Here is a 19,193-nt window from a genome sequence, read left to right on the forward strand (position 1 = left end):
CTAGGGTTGCAAAGGGTCGGAAACCTTTTCACTGGAAATTTTCCATGGGAAGTTAAGCCCCGGAATTTGGGGAATTTTGCTTAAATTCATCAAAAAAGTTAGCTTATAACAGTGAACCTTTTTTGTGGGATACACATAAGGCACTTCTAGGTCTTATGGGATATTTTGGTTAAACTATCCCCAATTCAATGGAATTGCAACCCTCTTCATGCACAGTGCATTCTTCCATTACATGTACAGCTGATTCTCAAGATCTTGCACATTAATGAGATTGAGCCCACACAACTACACTATCTGAGCCAAGGACTACATGATTTCTGGTAAGTCTTGATTACAATACTGTGTGGGGTGAATATATTTTATATGACATACATGATTTTTTGTTAACTAGTAAATAGTAGCCTACAGCAAAGTGTGTTTAAATCATTTCTAACTTGTTAACAATTTCTGCTAGTTAGTTTTTGCTACCATGTGGGTTTTGGCTTGCTTGAGCCTGCTAAATGAGGAGTGTTAATTAATTAATTTGTTTCCATACATGTTTCATTTTAAAACATGTATCTTACAAAGGAGTTGTTTAATCTAACTGCTTAACTATTTATCTGTACATGGAATTGTATTTGTTTTTTTTTAAGTAATTGTTTTCTAATCATTACAGGAAAATGACACGGGCACAATATGATGTGTGGAGACATTTCACTACAGCTAATGCAGAAGGAAAAGCTGTGTACATTTGCAAATACTGTGCCAAATCATATGTGAAGAACGCAACAAAGATGCAGAATCATCTGGCCAAGTGCATAAAGTTCCCGCAGCGCTCACAACAAGCAACCTCTGACAACAGTCCCTCTACTTCTATTCGAGGTGAAAATGATGAATCCGACACCGTATCGATAGCAACAGCTCATGGTCCTCCTGGAATCAGAAGTGTTTTTTGTACTCAATGGAGGAACGTAGTCAGAGAAATGCTGATGAATGTCTTGCTCGAGCTGTGTATGCAACTGGTTCACCCCTGATGCTCACAGGCAATGTATTGGAAGAGATTTCTGAATGTTCTTCGCCCAGCATACACCCCTCCAACCAGACATGCTTTATTTTTTATTGTATTTTATTTTTCACCTTTATTTAACCAGGTAGGCCAGTTGAGAACAAGTTCTCATTTACAACTGCGACCTGGCCAAGATAAAGCTAAGCAGTGTGACAAAAACAACAACACAGACTTACAAATGGGAAAAACAAACGTACAGTCAATAATACAACAGAAAATCTGTATACAGTGTGTGCAAATGAAGTAAGGAGGTAAGTCAATAAATAGGCCATAGTGGCTAAGTAATTACAATTTAGCAATGAACACTGGAGTGATAGATGTGCAGATGAGGATGTGCAAGTAGAAATACTGGTATGCAAAAGGGAAGAAAAACAAAAACAAATATGGGGATGAGGAAGGTAGTTGGTAGGGCTATTTACAGATGGGCTGTATATAGCTGGGACATTACCAACCTTTCAAAGCACTTCATGGCTACGGACGTGAGTGCTACGGGTCTGTATTCGTTTGGGCAGGTCGCCTTTGTGTTCTTTGGCAGCATGAGTGAAGGAAACTTTGTTGCGAAATAGGAAGCCGATTCTAGATTTCATTTTGGATTGGAGATGTTTAATATGAGTCTGGAACGAAAGTTTACAGTCTAGCCAGAGACCTAGGTATTTATAATTGTCCACATATTCTAGAGTAGTGATGCTAGTCGGGCGGGCGGGTGCGGACAGCGATCGGTTGAAGAGCATGCATTTCGTTTTACTAGCATTTAAGAGCAGTTGGAGGCCACAGAAGGAGTGTTGTATGGCATTGAAGCCCTTTTGGAGGTCTGGAGTCTGGAGGTTAGTTAGCACAGTGTCCAAAGAAGGGCCAGAAGTATACAGAATGGTGTCATCTGCATAGAAGTGGATCAAAGAACCACCCGCAGCAAGAGCGACATCATTGATATATACAGAGAAAAGAGTCGGCCCGAGAATTGAACCCTGTGGCACACCCATAGAGACTGCCAGAGGTCCGGACAACAGGCCCTCCGATTTGACACCATGAACTCAATCTGAGAAGTAGCTAGTGAACCAGGCAAGGCAGTCAGTTGGGCCAGTTGCTGCGGGTGGTGCAGAGCTGTTGGCCGGGGTTGGGGTAGCCAGGTGGAAAGCATGGCCAGCCGTAGAGAATTGCTTATTGAAATTCTCGAATATCGTGGATTTATCGGTGGTGACAGTGTTTCCTATCCTCAGTGCAGTGGGCAGTGTGCAGCTGGGCTTTACAGTGTCCCAAAACTTTTTGGAATTAGTGCTGCAGGATGCAAATGTCTGTTTGAAAAAGCTAGTCTTTGCTTTCCTAACTGACTGTGTATATTGGTTCCTGACTTCGCTGAAAAGTTGCATATTGCGGGGTCTATTCCATGCTAGTGCAGTACGCCACAGGATGTTTTTGTGCTGGTCAAGGGCAGTCAAGTCTGGAGTGAACCAAAGGCTATATCTGTTCTTAGTTCAATATGTTTTGAAAGAGGCATGCTTATTTAAGATGGTGAGGAAAGAACTTTTAAAGAACAACCAGGTATCCTCTACTGATGGGATGAGGTCAATATCCTTCCAGGATTCCCGGGCCAGGTCGATTAGAAAGGTCTGCTCGAGAAGTGTTTAAGGGAGCGTTTGACACTGATGTGGTCATTTGACCGCAGACCCATAACGGTTGAAAACAGCAGAAGTGTATTTAGAGGGCAAGTTGGTCAGGATGATATCTATGAGGGTGCCCATGTTTACCGATTTAGGATTGTACTGTTTGGGCATAAACCTGGATAGTATGACACAACTCTGCAGGCTATCTCTGCAGTAGATTGCAACTATGCCCCCTTTAGCAGTTCTATCTTGATGGAAAATGTTGTAGTTCGGGATGGACATTTACACATTTTTGGTGGCCTTCCTAAGCCAGGATTCAGACACGGCTAGGACATCAGGGTTGGCGGAGTGTGCTAAAACAGTGAATAAAGCAAACTTAAGGAGGATGCTTCTGATGTTCACATGCATGAACCCAAGGCTTTTACGGTTACAGAAGTCAACAAATGAGAGCGTCTGGGGACACACAGGACCTGGGTTAACATCTACATCACCAGAGGAACAGAGGAGGAGTAGGATGAGGGTATGGCTAAAGGCTATAAGAACTGGTTGTCTAGTGCGTTGGGAACAGAGAATAAAAGAAGCAGATTTCTGGGCGTGGTAGGATAGATTCAGGGCATAACGTACAGACAAGGGTATGGTAGGGTGCGAGTACAGAGCAGGTAAACCTAGGGATAGAGTGACGATGAGAGAGGTTGCATCTCTGGAGGCACCAGTTAAGTTAGGTGAGGTCTCCGCATGTGGGGGGTGGGACAAACAAGCCATCTACGGCATGTTGAGCGGGACTAGGGGCTCCGCAGTAAAATAAAACAATGAGAGCTACCCTAAACAACAGTATACAAGGCATATTGACATTAGAGAGAGGCATAAAGCAATCGCGTGTTGATTGGGAGAGCTAAGACAACAACGGGTAAGACAGCAATGGGTAAACAGCTAAGACAAGAACAATGGATAAATGGCGATGAATAGGCAGAGAGGGTCAGTTAGCTACACACAGGGCCTGAGTTCGAGGCTGGGGCCAACAGATAAACAAAATGAAGTACTGTGTTAATAAACAGTCCAGCAGGCATCAGCTGTGTAGCCGAGTGATCATAGCGTCCAATGAGCAGCAATAGATGAAACAGGGAGCCATTCGGTAGTCGTTACAACACTAGGCGAGCGGGAGACACGGTGTTCAGAATGCTAGCGGGTCGGGGCTAGCAGATGGGTCTTCACCGACATCCACGACGCAGATGCCGGTTGAGAGCACATCGGCCGAATTCCGTCAGCAGACCAGTCGTGATGGATCAGTGGGGATCCGTGTCGACAAAGGGTCCAGGCCAATTGGCAAGAGAGGTATTATAGTTGGTGTACTTTGTTGGCTAGCAGGGAGATGGGCCTAGCAGGGGGCTAGCTCGAGGCTAACTGGTGCTTGCTTCTGGACAAGGGCGTTAGCCACAATAGCCACTTGGTAGCAGATAGTTAGCTGCGATGATCCAGTGTAATGGTCTAGAGCTTGCGGCAGGAATCCGGTGATGTAGTGGAGAAAAGCAGTCCGATATGCTCAGGGCTGATATCACACTGTGCAGACTGGCAGGTATTATCCGGGCTAAAGCGGCTGGTGTCTGAGCTAAAGGTAAAGACCGCTAGCAGTGGCTAACAATGACTAAATAGCTAGTAGGTAATGAACCAGGCGAGGCAGTCAGTTAGCTAGTAGGTAGTGAACCAGGCGAGGCAGTCAGTTGGGCCAGTTGCTGCGGGTGGTGCAGAGCTGTTGGCCGGGGTTGGGGTAGCCAGGTGGAAAGCATGGCCAGCCGTAGAGAATTGCTTCTTGAAATTCTCGAATATCGTGGATTTATCGGTGGTGACAGTGTTTCCTATCCTCAGTGCAGTGGCGGCTAGCTTCTGACGGAGGTTCCAGTTATAAAGTCCAAAAAATTGCAGATCCGTACAACATTGGGTGAGGCGGGTTGCAGGTAGGTATATTTGATTCGAAAATGGAAAAAAGAGATTGAAATACATACAACAACAAAAAAACAGAAAAAAATGAATATTACATGAGCCAAAACAACACACGTCTTACTGCTATGCCATCTTGGATTCAAGATGGCGTAGCATTTGCGGGATGCAGAGCTCAACAGACTTCAAGTGAAGGTCAAGCAAATCATAGAGAAAGCAGACAGTATTGCAATCATCTCTGATGGGTGGTTGAATGTTCGTGGGCAAGGAATAATTAACTACATCATCTCCACCCCTCAACCAGTATTCTACAAGAGCACAGACACAAGGGACAACAGACACATCAGTCTCTACATTGCAGATGAGCTGAAGGCAGTCATCCATGACCTTGGACCACAGAAGGTATTTTCACTGGTGACAGATAATGCTGCGAACATGAAGGCTGCTTGGTCTAAAGTGGAGGAGTCCTACCCTCACTTCACACCCATTGGCTGTGCTGCTCATGCATTGAATCTTCTCCTCAAGGACATTATGGCACTGAAAACAATGGATACACTACAAGAGAGCCAAGGAAATGGTTAGGTATGTGAAGGGTCATCAAGTTATAGCAACAATCTACCTCACTAAGCAAAGTGAGAAGAATAAGAGCACCACATTGAAGCTGCCCAGCAACACCCGTTGGGGTTGTGTTGTCATCAAGTTTGACAGTCTCGTGGAGGGGAAGGTGTCTCTCCAAGAAATGTTCATATCGCAGTCTGCAGATATGGACAGCCCCATCAAGAGGATCCTCCTGGATGATGTATTTTGGGAGAGAGTGGTAAGCAGCCTGAAACTCATGAAACCTATAGCAGTAGCCATTGCAGGGATTGAGGGAGACAATGCCATCCTGTCTGATGTTCATACTCTGCTTGCAGATTTAAGAGAAGAAATCCGTACTGCAGAAGAAGAAACTGCAGTTCTGAAAAACATGAAAAAGCGTGAAGATTTCTGCCTGAAGCCCATACACGCCGCAGCGTACATGTTGGACCCCAAGTATGCTGGCAAGAGCATCCTCTCTGGTGCAGAGATCAACAAGGTCTATGGTGACATCACTACCGTGTCTCACCACCTTGGCCTGGATGAGGGCAAGTTTCTTGGCAGTCTGGTGAAGTACACTTCCAAGCAAGGGCTTTGGGATGGAGATGCAATATGGCAGTCGTGCCAACATATCTCATCAGCCACCTGGTGACAGGAACTTTGTGGATCTGAGGCTCTTTCCCCTGTTGCCTACATCCTCCTCCAAATCCCACCAACATCAGCCACCTCAGAGTGCAACTGGTCCTTGTTTGGGAACACACACACCAAAGCACGCAACAGGCTGACCAATACTAGGGTTGAAAATTTGGTGGCCATACAGGCAAATTTGAGGCTTTTTGAGCCTGACAACGAGCCATCCTCAACAAGGTTGGAAAGTGACAGTGAAGATGAGGCCTCAGAGTCTGATGTTCAAGAGGTGGACATTGAGGAGGTCCAGGGAGAAGACATGGAAGCCTGAGAGGAAGACAACCAAAGCTTTAGTTTCTAGACTATAATTTTACAGATGTATGTTGAAAACGTTTTTGGGAGATGCGATGGATCTTCGGGGATCATTCAATATTCCCTTTCTTTTGTTGTTCAGTGAAATCCTCCCATGTGAAGAGTCAACTAATTTAATTAAAGTTCAATTCGTAACTAAAATGTTTTTTCTATTGGAAGGATTTAATAATTTGCAATTATGTCTACTTATGATAAGGTAAAAGGCTTATGTTTCTGTCTCCATATGATATGGTAAATATAGCCAATATAAAAAACATCTACATTTAAATGGTATTAATATTAATTTGCATATATTTCCGTTATTTCCCACATATTCCTGTTAATTCCCATATATTCCCGTTAATTCCCGCATATTCCCGTTAATTCCCACGGCAAGTTTCCACCTCTGAATATTCCCCAAAATGTGCAACCCAATGCACAACTGAACTCCGGTCCTCAAGTGGTTGCAGGTCCTGCTGGTTTTCCTTTTTTGCAATTTGATCAGACATTGGAGGCCAGGTATGTGCACTCTCTGGGCATTCAATGATATGAACTCATCAATTCAGTGCCAGGGACCATTTGAAAATGCAGGGATACAGTCCTTGTGGACTGGAGTTGTGCATCCTGCGAAGCCTATAAACACAATGGCCATCACAACCAAACCCCACACACTATGAGGAAATGCCATCTTCATAGTTAGTCAATGACAGCTGAATGCACTACCTGTCTGTCTCAGAAGCTCACACTGTGCCATTCACTTCCCCATTTCACGCCTTCTATGAACTGCTGTTTATCAGCCACGTGAGAAGAACATACAATTGTTTTTCATCGTTCTAACTCGACAAAAAAATACTCCTGCTGAGTTCAGAGAGGACTTCATTTCAGAGCCTTAGCGAGACGAAAGGAAATTATGTTCGACAAATAGTTGCGTTTTGTTTAGTCGCCATGCCGAATTAAAGGAATTAGCAGATATCAGATCAAAGCCAATGCGTGACTCTTTCTCCCTCCCGCTTCGGGCACACACGTTGCTGTGTGTTGTTTATCCCATAAGGGTCTTCAGTAAACTTCAAACAGTTCTACATGCTCTGTAAAGAGGACACAGAAGTGCAGAGAAATTCAAAAAAGGACATTGTGAGGTTTCTAGGGTATTTGGTAGCAGTGTATGGTGGTTATTAATGTACAGTATACTTAGACAAATGCCGTGCCCACTCAAAGAATCCCTGCTGAAAACAATGACATTATGCAAAGTGGAAGACTTGTCAAGTTGCGCAATCCTTTAAAACATCGAAAATGTTTCAATATGTTAGATTTCATGCCTGATATAATATTTGCCACTGTGATGCAAAAGCAACAAGTGCAAATTAAAACTCCCATCAGAGAAATAACAAAACAATTTCCCCTCGGATAATCTAAATTATTTGCATACATTACATAAATGTGAACATGTTTATTGGGCACACATTTTACCTTACAAAGATAACTTAAATAAGGCAATGTAAGCATCAAATGAGCTACACAAGACTAAAGTTGCTATAGACAAGTCATGGTATTAGCATACTGTGTAACTTTATTCAGAATCTAAAAGAAAGAGCAAAATCTCACCTGTAAAGTAATTTCATATTTACAAGTCTGCATCCAGTAAGTTGAAACAGCATGATGCCCTATTCAACATCAGCGATACAGGATGCACTTGGAGATTTCATTTAATGCTTGTTACTATTCATTACCTTGCATTTGAAACATTTTCTTCAAAGACAAATAAATGCATGTATAGCATTAGTACAGAGAGAAAGCAATTAGTTAAACCTTTTTTTTTTCAAAAAGAACACCAACAACTAGGTTTCCATCCAACCTTTTTACGAAAGTAAAGTACATGTCGGATAAAAATGTAACGACAAGGTGGGTCCTTTTTGTGCAGGTTAGCATTTTTCGTCATGAATCTTGTTCTGGAGGCAGCTCTGCAGAGTGCTCACTAGCTGGCACATCCATAAAGTCCTACAGCCTAACTTTAACCACCCTGTTAACCCAAATGCCTAAATTAAATTAAGAACAAAAAGCACATTTTTGTTTTCATGAGTTTTTGCAGTATAGCCAATTTAAACTTTGCAGCTTGCCTATCTAAGGGGAAATTGTTCAGTTCTGCCTCCAGGACAAGGCTCATGACAATAAACGTCAACCTGCGATTTTGAGGGTTTGGTTAATGTGGGAAAAACATTTCAGTTGAATGCATTCAGTTGTGCAACTGACTAGGTATCCCCTTTCCCCTTCTTTATGTCTGTAATTCATTCTGCGAGAAATGCCTTTATGCGCAAATATTGATATAATAACCATCATACGGTAAACTTGGAGTCTCGCAATGATATGTTGTGTAGTCCTCCCACTACGACTCGGGAAAGCATGCAGTATATCAGGCTACAGATGACATAAACGATGAACTTCACAGGGTGGGGAAAAGTGCACAGTGATGAGCTTGATGCTCCTACCCAGTTAACAGTGAGGGTCTTATTCTGGTGACATGATGATCAATGCTTGGCTGCCGTTTGACTAATTAAAAATGATCTTACTCTTTTGTCCATATTAATCTCATCATGTAGGCTAACCTACCTGCATTGTATATGTGAGCTGCTGGCTTTAGCGCACATGCCAAGACCAGAGTAGGCACATTCGCTATATAACGCAACATATTTTGTGACAAAACCACCAGTAGAGTTGAAAACCCACTGGAAACCCATTTAACTTGATTTATTGATTTGATTTGGTACATGGGAATTTAACCACAAAAGTTCTGTCCATGTGCACCATCATCATACACACCGTTTTATCTGCAACATGAAACATAGCTCCGGTGGGAAAATGCACATATTGTTTTTATGCAGATTTTAGAATATTTGCATGGAAACCGAGCTATTGAGAATTTACACTCAGGACACTTGCTCAGAAGAAGTGGTTTCCTTGATTATTCTGGGCCCCCAGGTAAAGTGACACCTATAATGATGGCGGTATCTTCTGTAAAATAGCTATGAACATGTGCCTGTCTGATGGTAGCACTCAGCTTGTCTGATGGTACTACTCAGCTGTCTGTGCCAACTGCCTGACTGATAATGTTCAGACATCTATTGTACAATTAAGTTGTCTGCTCAGTATTACTAATATTAGTTTAAAGGGAGATAATTCCCTCAGTCCAGTCGAACAGACACTCTTCGTGACAACATCGAGGTTCAAGACCATAGTCTACACAGCCTGTCTACAATTAGCAAGTAGAGATTATCAGCACAGAGAAGCCTCCGTGCTTGCGTCTGGGGAGAGTATCTCTCACTGTATCTATCTGACACTGGTTAGGCGTCTGCGCAGAGTGCCTGTCAGATAGTGTTTAGCGTTTAGTGCAGAGTGCCTGATCCTCTCATGATAAGGGGCTTGAGGGTTTGAGGCTGGTAATGGCGGGTGGCGGGGCTGGTGGGACACACTTGGTGGCTCCTTCTCATTAGGGCCTTCTAGCTGACACTGATCCACTGTGAGAGCAACTCATTACCCACACTAACCTGGTCAGCCACTGACGACCAGCTTCCTCATTAGCATCAGCCATGATTACATTCCAGTGGGAACCCACTGGGCACACACTGGTTGAATCAATGTTGTTTCATCGTAATTTGTCAACGTATTGTCACATGGAATCAATGTGTTGTTTTCATCTCATTTCAACCAGAATTGTAAATATTGATATTATGGTAAAACTTCAACTTAAATACTTGGACTTAAGTAAATGAATCAATTTATGATGAGGTTGAGTAGTGGTGGACATTTTATCTGCCATTCCACAGACCACCCACTATACAGTATATTAAATGTAGGATGAAAAATATTTTTTACATTTCTATGTGGAATTTGTCTACGCAATTTCAACGTATACATAGTTCTGATGATTGTGTTGAAATTAGATTGATGTAACAACCTGTTAGTCAGGTTAAGTCAAAGAATTTAAGTTGAAGTTTTACCCTAATTTTAATGTTTACAACTCTGGTTGAAATGAGATGAAAACAGTACTGGTCACATGAGGGGTTAAATGTGGAAGACACATTTCAGTTGAAGGCATTCAGTTATACAACTGATTAGGTATCCCCCTTTCCCTTCATACTTTTTTCAAATCCAATGTATTTTTCGCGTTGATTGGAAGAATGACATAGATCAGTTTCCAGTGGTAGGTAGTTTTAGGCCTACCATTAGTATAATTACTAAGTACTATTATTAGTAGTAGAAGTACATATTGAAGCCATAAAGTAGTTGTAGAAGTACTAGTAGTTTGACTAGTACAGTAGCAACATCTCAATTAATAAAATGTCCTTCCTCATCATCATTACTCTCCCTATCATTATTAGTGTCATTGTAATAGATTTCTGCCTTGTCACAATTGACATAAGTAGATGGTTAAATAATTAGCATGTAATGAACGTGCAAAGTAAACATCAATCCCCTCAAATAGAGGATGTCACACTCAGTTCCCAGAAAGCCATGTGTGCTACCCTTCAGTCGCCCTGATTCATTAGGCATAATTGGCCCAATTAGTCTCTTTAACCTTCACATCCACATCCACATCCCAGCTTACACATCCGCACATCCTACATGTCCAACAAATCCTACACATCTGCACTGGTAATGCTTCTAGGAAAGGCAGGGCTTGACTCACAATAGCTAGCCTTTAGCAAAACAACATGATAAAAGCTTTGAATCTTGATTGGTTATGACATAATTGTAGCACTTAAGTGGGGCTTAACCTTGGAGCCTAAGTTTCTACGCTCGTGACATAATGGAAAACACTATCAGTCATCAAACATGGCAGACCTTTCAGTCCTCTGAGGTGAACGACAGCTTTGCTGATGACCCCGCCTGTTATGGAGATTTGAAATGCCATGTAGGATGAAAATCAGTCCCACTTTCTCACAGACCTCAAATAGAGCTCTTATTTATCCTCCATGTCCACCGTGAGATCTGAATAGCATGCTAATAGATGATTTACAGCCACTTTTCTATTTGATAGAATAGCGTATGATAAAGGAACACAGGAAACAAATGTATTTCTAATGTGCCATTTAGAGTATCCGTGTGCTTGTTTGGCCATGTTCAAACAGACCTGGCAGATAGCTTGTCCATTTGCTCCCTAATGACTTTGAACCCTCTCAACTGACGCAGGGGAACGATCAGGATATGACATGTCCCTCAGGGGACACAGTCCGTAGCCAAACAGAGATAGGCGGATAGACACCTCTCAGAGTGACCATAGTGATTGGGAGTGATCTCCACAGACACGTCCTCCACTGCCTCCTGGTAACTGTGGGTACACTGTACAGCGAGGGTGCCACCTAGTGCCCTCTGTACTCAGACATAATGCCAGTCAGCTGAACAGACACAATCTGTCATGAGTAACAGAAGACAGTGGTGGCCACAGTGAGTGATGGCGGTGCGTGTACTTAACCTTTCTAAAGCTGGTTAGAATCAGACAATACAAATACAGAACAGTACTAGTTCAAAAGTTGACAGTACAGATATGTGTTTTTAGATTGAGATTTGTTTTCTATATATCTGGATGTGTTTTGATGTTGTGAAGGGTTGTGTTGTTCTAGAGCTCTGGTTGCTCTTCTTCCTTTAACGAACTTAAAGGACAGTCCACAGGTTCTTTTTTTGGTGGGTGTTTTGTGTTTTTTAATAGCTCTGAATATCAACTATTGAAACAAATGTTAAAACTACATGTAGTGTGTGGTATATGTACAGTACATGGTTAGTTTTGAACTAGGTAAGTGAAAGCATTGCTTCGACAAAAAATGTTTGCATTTGTTCTGATCAAAGGGATACTTGATGATTTCCTGACCTAAGCAATTCTGACTACTAGCATCAAAGTTACAATTGACAACCTCTCTCATAGAACTACATTCATGCATGACTACACTCAACAGGATTACTATTGGAAGTGACAGTACTTGAACTTTGTCCAAAACAGCTACCCTTACAACCCTGGTCAGTGGACCAAATTCCACCGGCTGATGCCAGCATCTGTTTTGAGTAAAATATTCCCCCATGTACTTTAACTTGAAAAACCACCAATTTTCTGCAAATGAGTCAAATCAATATGTGGTCTGACATTGATATCTGGAGACAGAAGCCCCTCTAAACCCTGCTACCATCGCCCGCTACAAATCTTTCAAATCAAGTTTAGAGCCAGACAAATCTATAGTCGATTGCTGCCATACTGCCTGGCACAGACTAAAAGCTTCCATCTGCTTAGCCAACTCCCTTCACAGCAAAGGTCAAAGAGATGTGCAGATGTGTGGTATGCTGCAACTGATCAGGACCACGGCAACATCTGGAGGACAAAGATGCAATGGAGACTCAGGTGTGACTGCAGCGGCAGGATACTTACAGTAGCACGTTCCTCTGAGGGGGTTGCCAAGGTAACGGTTCTCGGAGTCGCAACTGCAACAATAAGAGAGAAGGGGAAGAAGAATAGAAGACATAGAACAATGAGCTTAACAAGGTATCTGTCACTTTGCCAAAGCCATCACAGACTGTTAATAACATCATCACTGAGGTTTATTTTGGGCGTGTCAGGGAAAAGTGTCCTGAGAGGCTGTTTGTAGAGGTAGTATCTGAGGTGACAATACTGTGTGCTGCTTCTGGTGCTGTCCTCTCCCTGGATATGATGAGGTGATTTCCCCAGATAGCCCTATCTGACAATACCGCTCTGCTCGCGGGCAGGAGCCGTCTGTCTGTCTGTCTGTCTGTCTGTCTGTCTGTCTGTCTGTCTGTCTGTCTGTCTGTCTGTCTGTCTGTCTGTCTGTCTGTCTGTCTGTCTGTCTGTCTGTCTGTCTGTCTGTCTGTCTGTCTGTCTGTCTGTCTGTCTGTCTGTCTGTCTGTCTGTCTGTCTGTCTGTCTGTCTGTCTGTCTGTCTGTCTGTCTGTCTGTCTGTCTGTCTGTCTGTCTGTCTGTCTGTCTGTCTGTCTGTCTGTCTGTCTGTGTTCTGAACAGCAGGGGAGTTAGACGGCTAAAAACAGCCCAGCTAGAGAGCACCTTGAACGCTACTGAAAGACGCAGAGGACAGCTACAGTAGGACCTAACAGAGGCTTGAAAAATACACTAAACTGAATAAGTGCTATTAAACAATAGTCAGGTGTGTGGATGACTCCATCAACCCTTAATTTGACCCTGTTTGTCAAGTCAATCAGGCAGCCTTGACTCCAATACTAAGACAAGGCCCTCAAAATGCAGGAAGAGAATTGAAAGCAGACTAGACTGTGGGGAGTCAGGAGTACCAAGTGTGAGGGTTATTGTGGTAGATGGCATTTGATCATATGGTTTGGTTTACGAAGCAGGGGTCATTACTGCAGTCCAAAGACCCATGTTTATTACCAATACCCAACTTCTGCAAAACCCAGGAGGAGACCTTGGAAAGGGCAACAGTGTGGAAAACCGCCACTTTGTAAATACATACTCCACTATTTTGACAAGCCTATCGAAACAGATATGATACATCGTTAAATCTGCCCCTTGAGTCAATAAATGGATTCAGAACATAATTGCTAGGGTTTGCAAGGCTGGTCAGGCAGTGGTTACAGCGAAATAAGGTAGGCAATACTCACTTTCCTGTGCTTATACATAACAAAACAGATTTCATTCAGTGGCTGGCCAACCCTTAGTATGAGAGTCATAAAGTAGCAGTAATGAATATTTCATAGCCAAGGACAGGGCTTTATCCTTCTGTATTGTTCTTATAGAGGGCGTTGTAAACAATAACCCCACAAAACAGCTCAAGAAGACTTCAATTCAAATACAAAGGCCGCAGCAGTGTTATCTGGTTTGTACGCCTCAGTCCATCTATTTGTTGAAGGCCTTGTGAGCATACGAGTTTGGAACCGATTGTATTCCCCTTACACAAAGCCAAGGCCAGGACAAAAAATATTTTCCTCAGTTAATCTTAAGAACATGACAGCAATTTTAAGATGCACCACAGGGACTTTAGAAGGCCCCAGCCCCACTCGTCATCTCCCCAGAGAACACTAACACTTAACACTCAGCTAGGGGCTGGCTGGTTAAGTAGCTTAAGTGGTAATGGTGCCAAGATGGGTGTACCACACTGGCTTCCTTCCCCAGTCTCTCTTCTGTCTGTTTGGCTGCCTTTCACTCCTACGCTCACAGACTGGGATGACATAGAGAAAAGCACCACTGTCCTTCGGGACCCTTAATCTGCTATTAGGCTGCCACAGTCTCAGCTTTTCCCCAGACAACAGAACACACACACACACAGGCTGTGTGAAGAGTGTTTGACTCTCTGTGAACCCTCAGCATGGCTTTCTCTGTGAGCCGTGACAGAGGGCAGAAGGTCTGAAGATTAAAGGTCGCTGTGGGCGCATGCCATCGCTCTGTGTGTGTGTGTGTGTGTGTGTATGTGTGTGTGTGTGTGAGCGAGAGAGGGGGGGGAGAGAGAGAGAGAGAGAGAGAGAGAGAGAGAGAGTCTGTGGTTTGTCTGTTCATGCATCAGTTGCTGTCAGTAACAGGAGGAGCATGCTAAGGTAAATGCTGAGATGGGAGATTGGATCTATTTAAAAAGCCAACTTCCCCCTCTCACTCGCACAAACCCACATATGCCATGACCCCATTGGGCCAGACAGCGTGCAAGGCAGGGTGGCAACAGCAGTGCCAAAATAAACCTCTGAAACTGAGTCTGTTTACTTCGCTCTCTTCTGGGACCAAGGTTCTAGGGGAGCACAAATATAACCTAGGTGTCAGGAGACGCAGGAAAGGAAGGGGAGACTGTTGCGTTTCAGTCTGTCTGTCTGATAGGAAGGAGTCTTTTAATTAGACTCACCACGTAAGAAGAGGTACCTACCTTTGATTTCACACTTTTGCGTGCACAGCAACAGTGCAAACACACACACACATCAAATCAAATTAATTCAAGCTTTATTTACACAGCACATTTCAGACATGAATGCAACGCAAAATGATTCACAGGGGGAAAAAATGAATAAAAACAATGAAAATAAAAACAGAAACATGAAGATAAATAACAAAATAATAGCAATAAAAATTGAAACACTAAAAAGCACCTTAAGGAAAAGCATAGCGAAAAAGGTGTGTTTTAAGATCAACAGTTGAAGTTGGAAGTTTACATACACTTAGGTTGGAGTCATTAAAACTCATTTTTCAACCACTCCACAAATGTATTTTTAACAAACTATAGTTTTGGCAAGTCGGTTAGGACATCCTGTCACGCCCTGACCTGAGAGAGACAGGTTGTTTCTCTATGTGGTTAGGTCAGGGTGTGGGGTGGGCATTCTATGGTGTCTATTTCTTTGTTTTGAGCCGAGTACGGTTCCTAATCAGAGGCAGCTGTCTATCGTTGTCTCTGATTAAGAATCATACTTAGGCAGCCTTTCCCCACCTGTAGTTGTGGGATCTTAATTTTGTACTGCTTGTTAAGCCTACAAGACATTACGGTCGTTATCATTGTTTATTCCTTTTTGTTTGTAGTGTTCTGAGGTAAATAAATACAACGATGAACAGTAACCATGCTGCACTTTGGTCCACTCCTTTAGACGATCGTGACAGAAGATCCTACCACCAAAGGACCAAGCAGCGTGGGCCGATGGACTGGACATGGGAGGACATCCTGGATGGTAAAGGATCCTGGACGTGGGAGGAGATCCAGGCCGGAAGGGATCGCCTCCCATGGGAACAGGTGGAAGCAGCAAGGGAGGTACAGCGACGAGATCGACAGGCAAGGCAACAACCGAGGCCCGAGAAGCAGCAGCAAAAAAAAAATGGGGGGGGGGGCACACGGGTAGATTGGCTAAGGCGGTTTTAAGACCTGAGCCAACTCCCCGTGCTTACCGTGGGGAGCGAGTGACTGAACAAGCACCGTGGTATGCGGTGATGCGCACTGTGTCGCCCATGCGAAGTACAAGCTCCTCACGGTTGCCGTGCTAGAGTTGGCCGTCAGCCAGGAAGAAGTGCGCCGGCTCAGCGTATCTGGTCTCCAGTGCGTCTCTACGGCCCAGGTTATCCTGCGCCTGCTCTACGCACAGTACCCCCTGTTCACCAGCACAGCCCAGTTCGTCCTGTAACAGCGCCCCGCCCTTGCTGGGCTACAATAACCATCCAGCCAGGACGGGGTGTGCCAGCCCTAAGCTCCAGACCTCCAGCGACGCGCCCCAGTCCGGAGCCTCCAGCGACGCGGCCCAGTCCGGAGCATCCAGCGACGCACCCCAGTCCGGAGCCTCCAGCGACGCGCCCCAGTCCGCTTTTCTTGGGCCACTATAACTAACTATTTTGCCAACTTGGACAGGTCCCCCCTTCCACACGGAACCCCACTAACCCACAGACGGAAACGTACGAGCTGGCTAAAAACAGACCTCCCTCCCATCTTCCACCAGCTTGCTACCTATGGCCCGGCTAGCTGTCTTAATCTCACTGGACCCTTTGATCACTCGGCTAAGCATGCCTCTCCTTAATGTCAATATGCCTTCTCCATTGCTGTTCTGGTTAGTGTTTATTGGCTTATTTCACTGTAGAGCCTCTAGCCCTGCTCATTATACCTTATCCAACCTCTCAGTTCCTCCACCCACACATGCTATGACATCTTCTGGTTTCAATGATGTTTCTAGAGACAATATCTCTCTCACTATCACTAAATGCCTAGGTTTACCTCCTCTGTACTCACATCCCACCATACCTTTGTCTGTACATTATACCTTGAAGCTATTTTATCGCCCCCAGAAACCTGCTCCTTTTTCTCTCTATTCTGGACGTCACAGACGACCAATTCTTATAGCTTTTAGCCGTACCCTCATACTTATTCTTCTCTGCTCCTCTGGGGATGTAGAGGTGAATCCAGGCCCTGCAGTGCCTGGCTCCACTCCTACTCCCCAGGCGCTCTCTTTGATGACTTCTGTAACCGTAATAACCTTGGTTTCATGCATGTTAACATTAGAAGCCTCCTCCCTAAGTTTGTTTTATTCACTGCTTTAGCACACTCCGCCAACCCGGATGTCCTAGCTGTGTCTGAATCTTGGCTTAGGAAGTCCACCAAAAACTCTGAAATCTTCATCCCTAACTACAACGTTTTCAGACAAGATAGAACGACCAAAGGGGGCGGTGTTGCAATCTACTGCAGAGATAGCCTGCAGAGTTCTGTCCTGCTATCCAGGTCTGTACCCAAACAATTTGAACTTCTACTTTTAAAAATCCACCTCTCCAAAAACAAGTCTCTCACCGTTCCGCCTGCTATAGACCCCCCTCGGCCCCTAGTTGTGCTCTGGACACCATATGTGAACTGATTGCCCCCCATCTATCTTCAGAGCTCGTGCTACTAGGTGACCTAAACTGGGACATGCTTAACACCCCAGCCATCCTACAATCCAAGCTTGATGCCCTCAATCTCACAGAAATTATTAATGAACCCACCAGGTACAACCCCAAAGCCGCAAACACTGGCACCCTCATAGATATCATCCTAACCAACGTGCCCTCTAAATACACCTCTGCTGTTTTCAACCAAGATCTCAGCGATCACTGCCTCATTGCCTGCACCCGTAATGGGTCAGCGGTCAAACGACCTCCACTCATCACTGTCAAACGCTCCCTGAAACATTTCAACGAGCAAGCCTTTCTAATCGACCTGGCCCTGGTATCCTGGAAGGATATTGACCTCATCCCGTCAGTAGAGGATGCCTGGTTATTTTTTTAAATGCCTTCCTCTCCATCTTAAATAAGCATGCCCCTTTCAAGAAATTTAGAACCAGGAACAGATATAGCCCTTGGTTCTCCCCAGACCTGACTGCCCTTAACCAACACAAAAATATCCTGTGGCGTTCTGCATTAGCATCGAACTGCCCCCGCGATATGCAACTTTTTAGGGAAGTTAGAAACCAATACACACAGGCAGTTAGAAACGCCAAGGCTAGCTTTTTCAAACAGAAATTCGCTCGTGCAACTCCAACTCTAAAAAGTTCTGGGACATTGTAAAGTCCATGGAGAATAAGAACACCTCCTCCCAACTGCCCACTGCACTGAGGATAGGAAACTCTGTCACCACCGATAAGCCCACTATAATTGAGAATTTCAATAAGCATTTTTCTACGGCTGGCCATGCTTTCCACCTAACTACCCCTACTGCATTCAACAGCACTGCACCCCCCACAGCTACTCGCCCAAGCCTCCCCCATTTCTCCTTCTCCCAAATCCATTCAGCTGATGTTCTGAAAGAGCTGCAAAATCTGGACCCCTACAAATCAGCTGGGCTTGACAATCTGGACCCTTTCTTTCTAAAATTATCTGCCGAAATTATTGCAACCCCTATTACTAGCCTGTTCAACCTTTCTTTCGTGTCGTCTGAGATTCCCATAGATTGGAAAGCAGCTGCTGTCATCCCCCTCTTCAAAGGAGGTGACACTCTTGACCCAAATTGCTACAGACCTATATCCATCCTACCCTGCCTTTCTAAGGTCTTCAAAAGCCAAGTCAACAAACAGATTACCGACCATTTCGAATCCCACCGCACCCTCTCCGCTATGCAATCTGGTTTCAGAAGTGGTCATGGGTGCACCTCAGCCACGCTCAAGGTCCTAAACGACATCGTAACCGCCATCGATAAGAAACATTACTGTGCTGCCGTATTCATTGACCTGGCCAAAGCTTTTGACTCTGTTAATCACCACATCCTCATCGGCAGACTCAGTAGCCTTGGTTTCTCAAACGATTGCGTCGCCTGGTTCACCAACTACTTCTCTGACAGAGTTCAGTGTGTCAAATCGGAGGGCCTACTGTCTGGACCTCTGGCAGTCTCTATGGGGGTACCACAGGGTTCAATTCTTGGGCCAACTCTTTTCTCTGTATACATAAATGATGTCGCTCTTGCTGCTGATGAATCTCTGATCCACCTCTACGCAGACGACACCATTCTGTACACTTCTGGCCCTTCTTTGGACACTGTGTTAACAACCCTCCAGACGAGCTTCAATGCCATTCAACTCTCCTTCCGTGGTCTCCAACTGCTCCTAAACACAAGTAAAACT

At 44.3% G+C, this 19,193-nt stretch overlaps 1 protein-coding gene across 1 annotated transcript in view; it reads right to left on the reverse strand.

Moving 5' to 3' along the window:
- LOC106607945 (attractin-like protein 1) overlaps window positions 1–19,193 on the reverse strand; it is a 356,731-nt gene that overhangs the window by 186,421 nt on the left and 151,117 nt on the right. Inside the window, exon 22 of the mRNA XM_014205458.2 lies at window positions 12,545–12,597. Coding sequence (XP_014060933.1) covers window positions 12,545–12,597 — 53 coding nt within the window. The remainder of the gene's footprint in view (window positions 1–12,544; window positions 12,598–19,193) is intronic.

Source organism: Salmo salar, chromosome ssa01, assembly GCF_905237065.1.
Source record: "Salmo salar chromosome ssa01, Ssal_v3.1, whole genome shotgun sequence".
NCBI classification, from domain to species: Eukaryota; Metazoa; Chordata; class Actinopteri; order Salmoniformes; family Salmonidae; genus Salmo; species Salmo salar.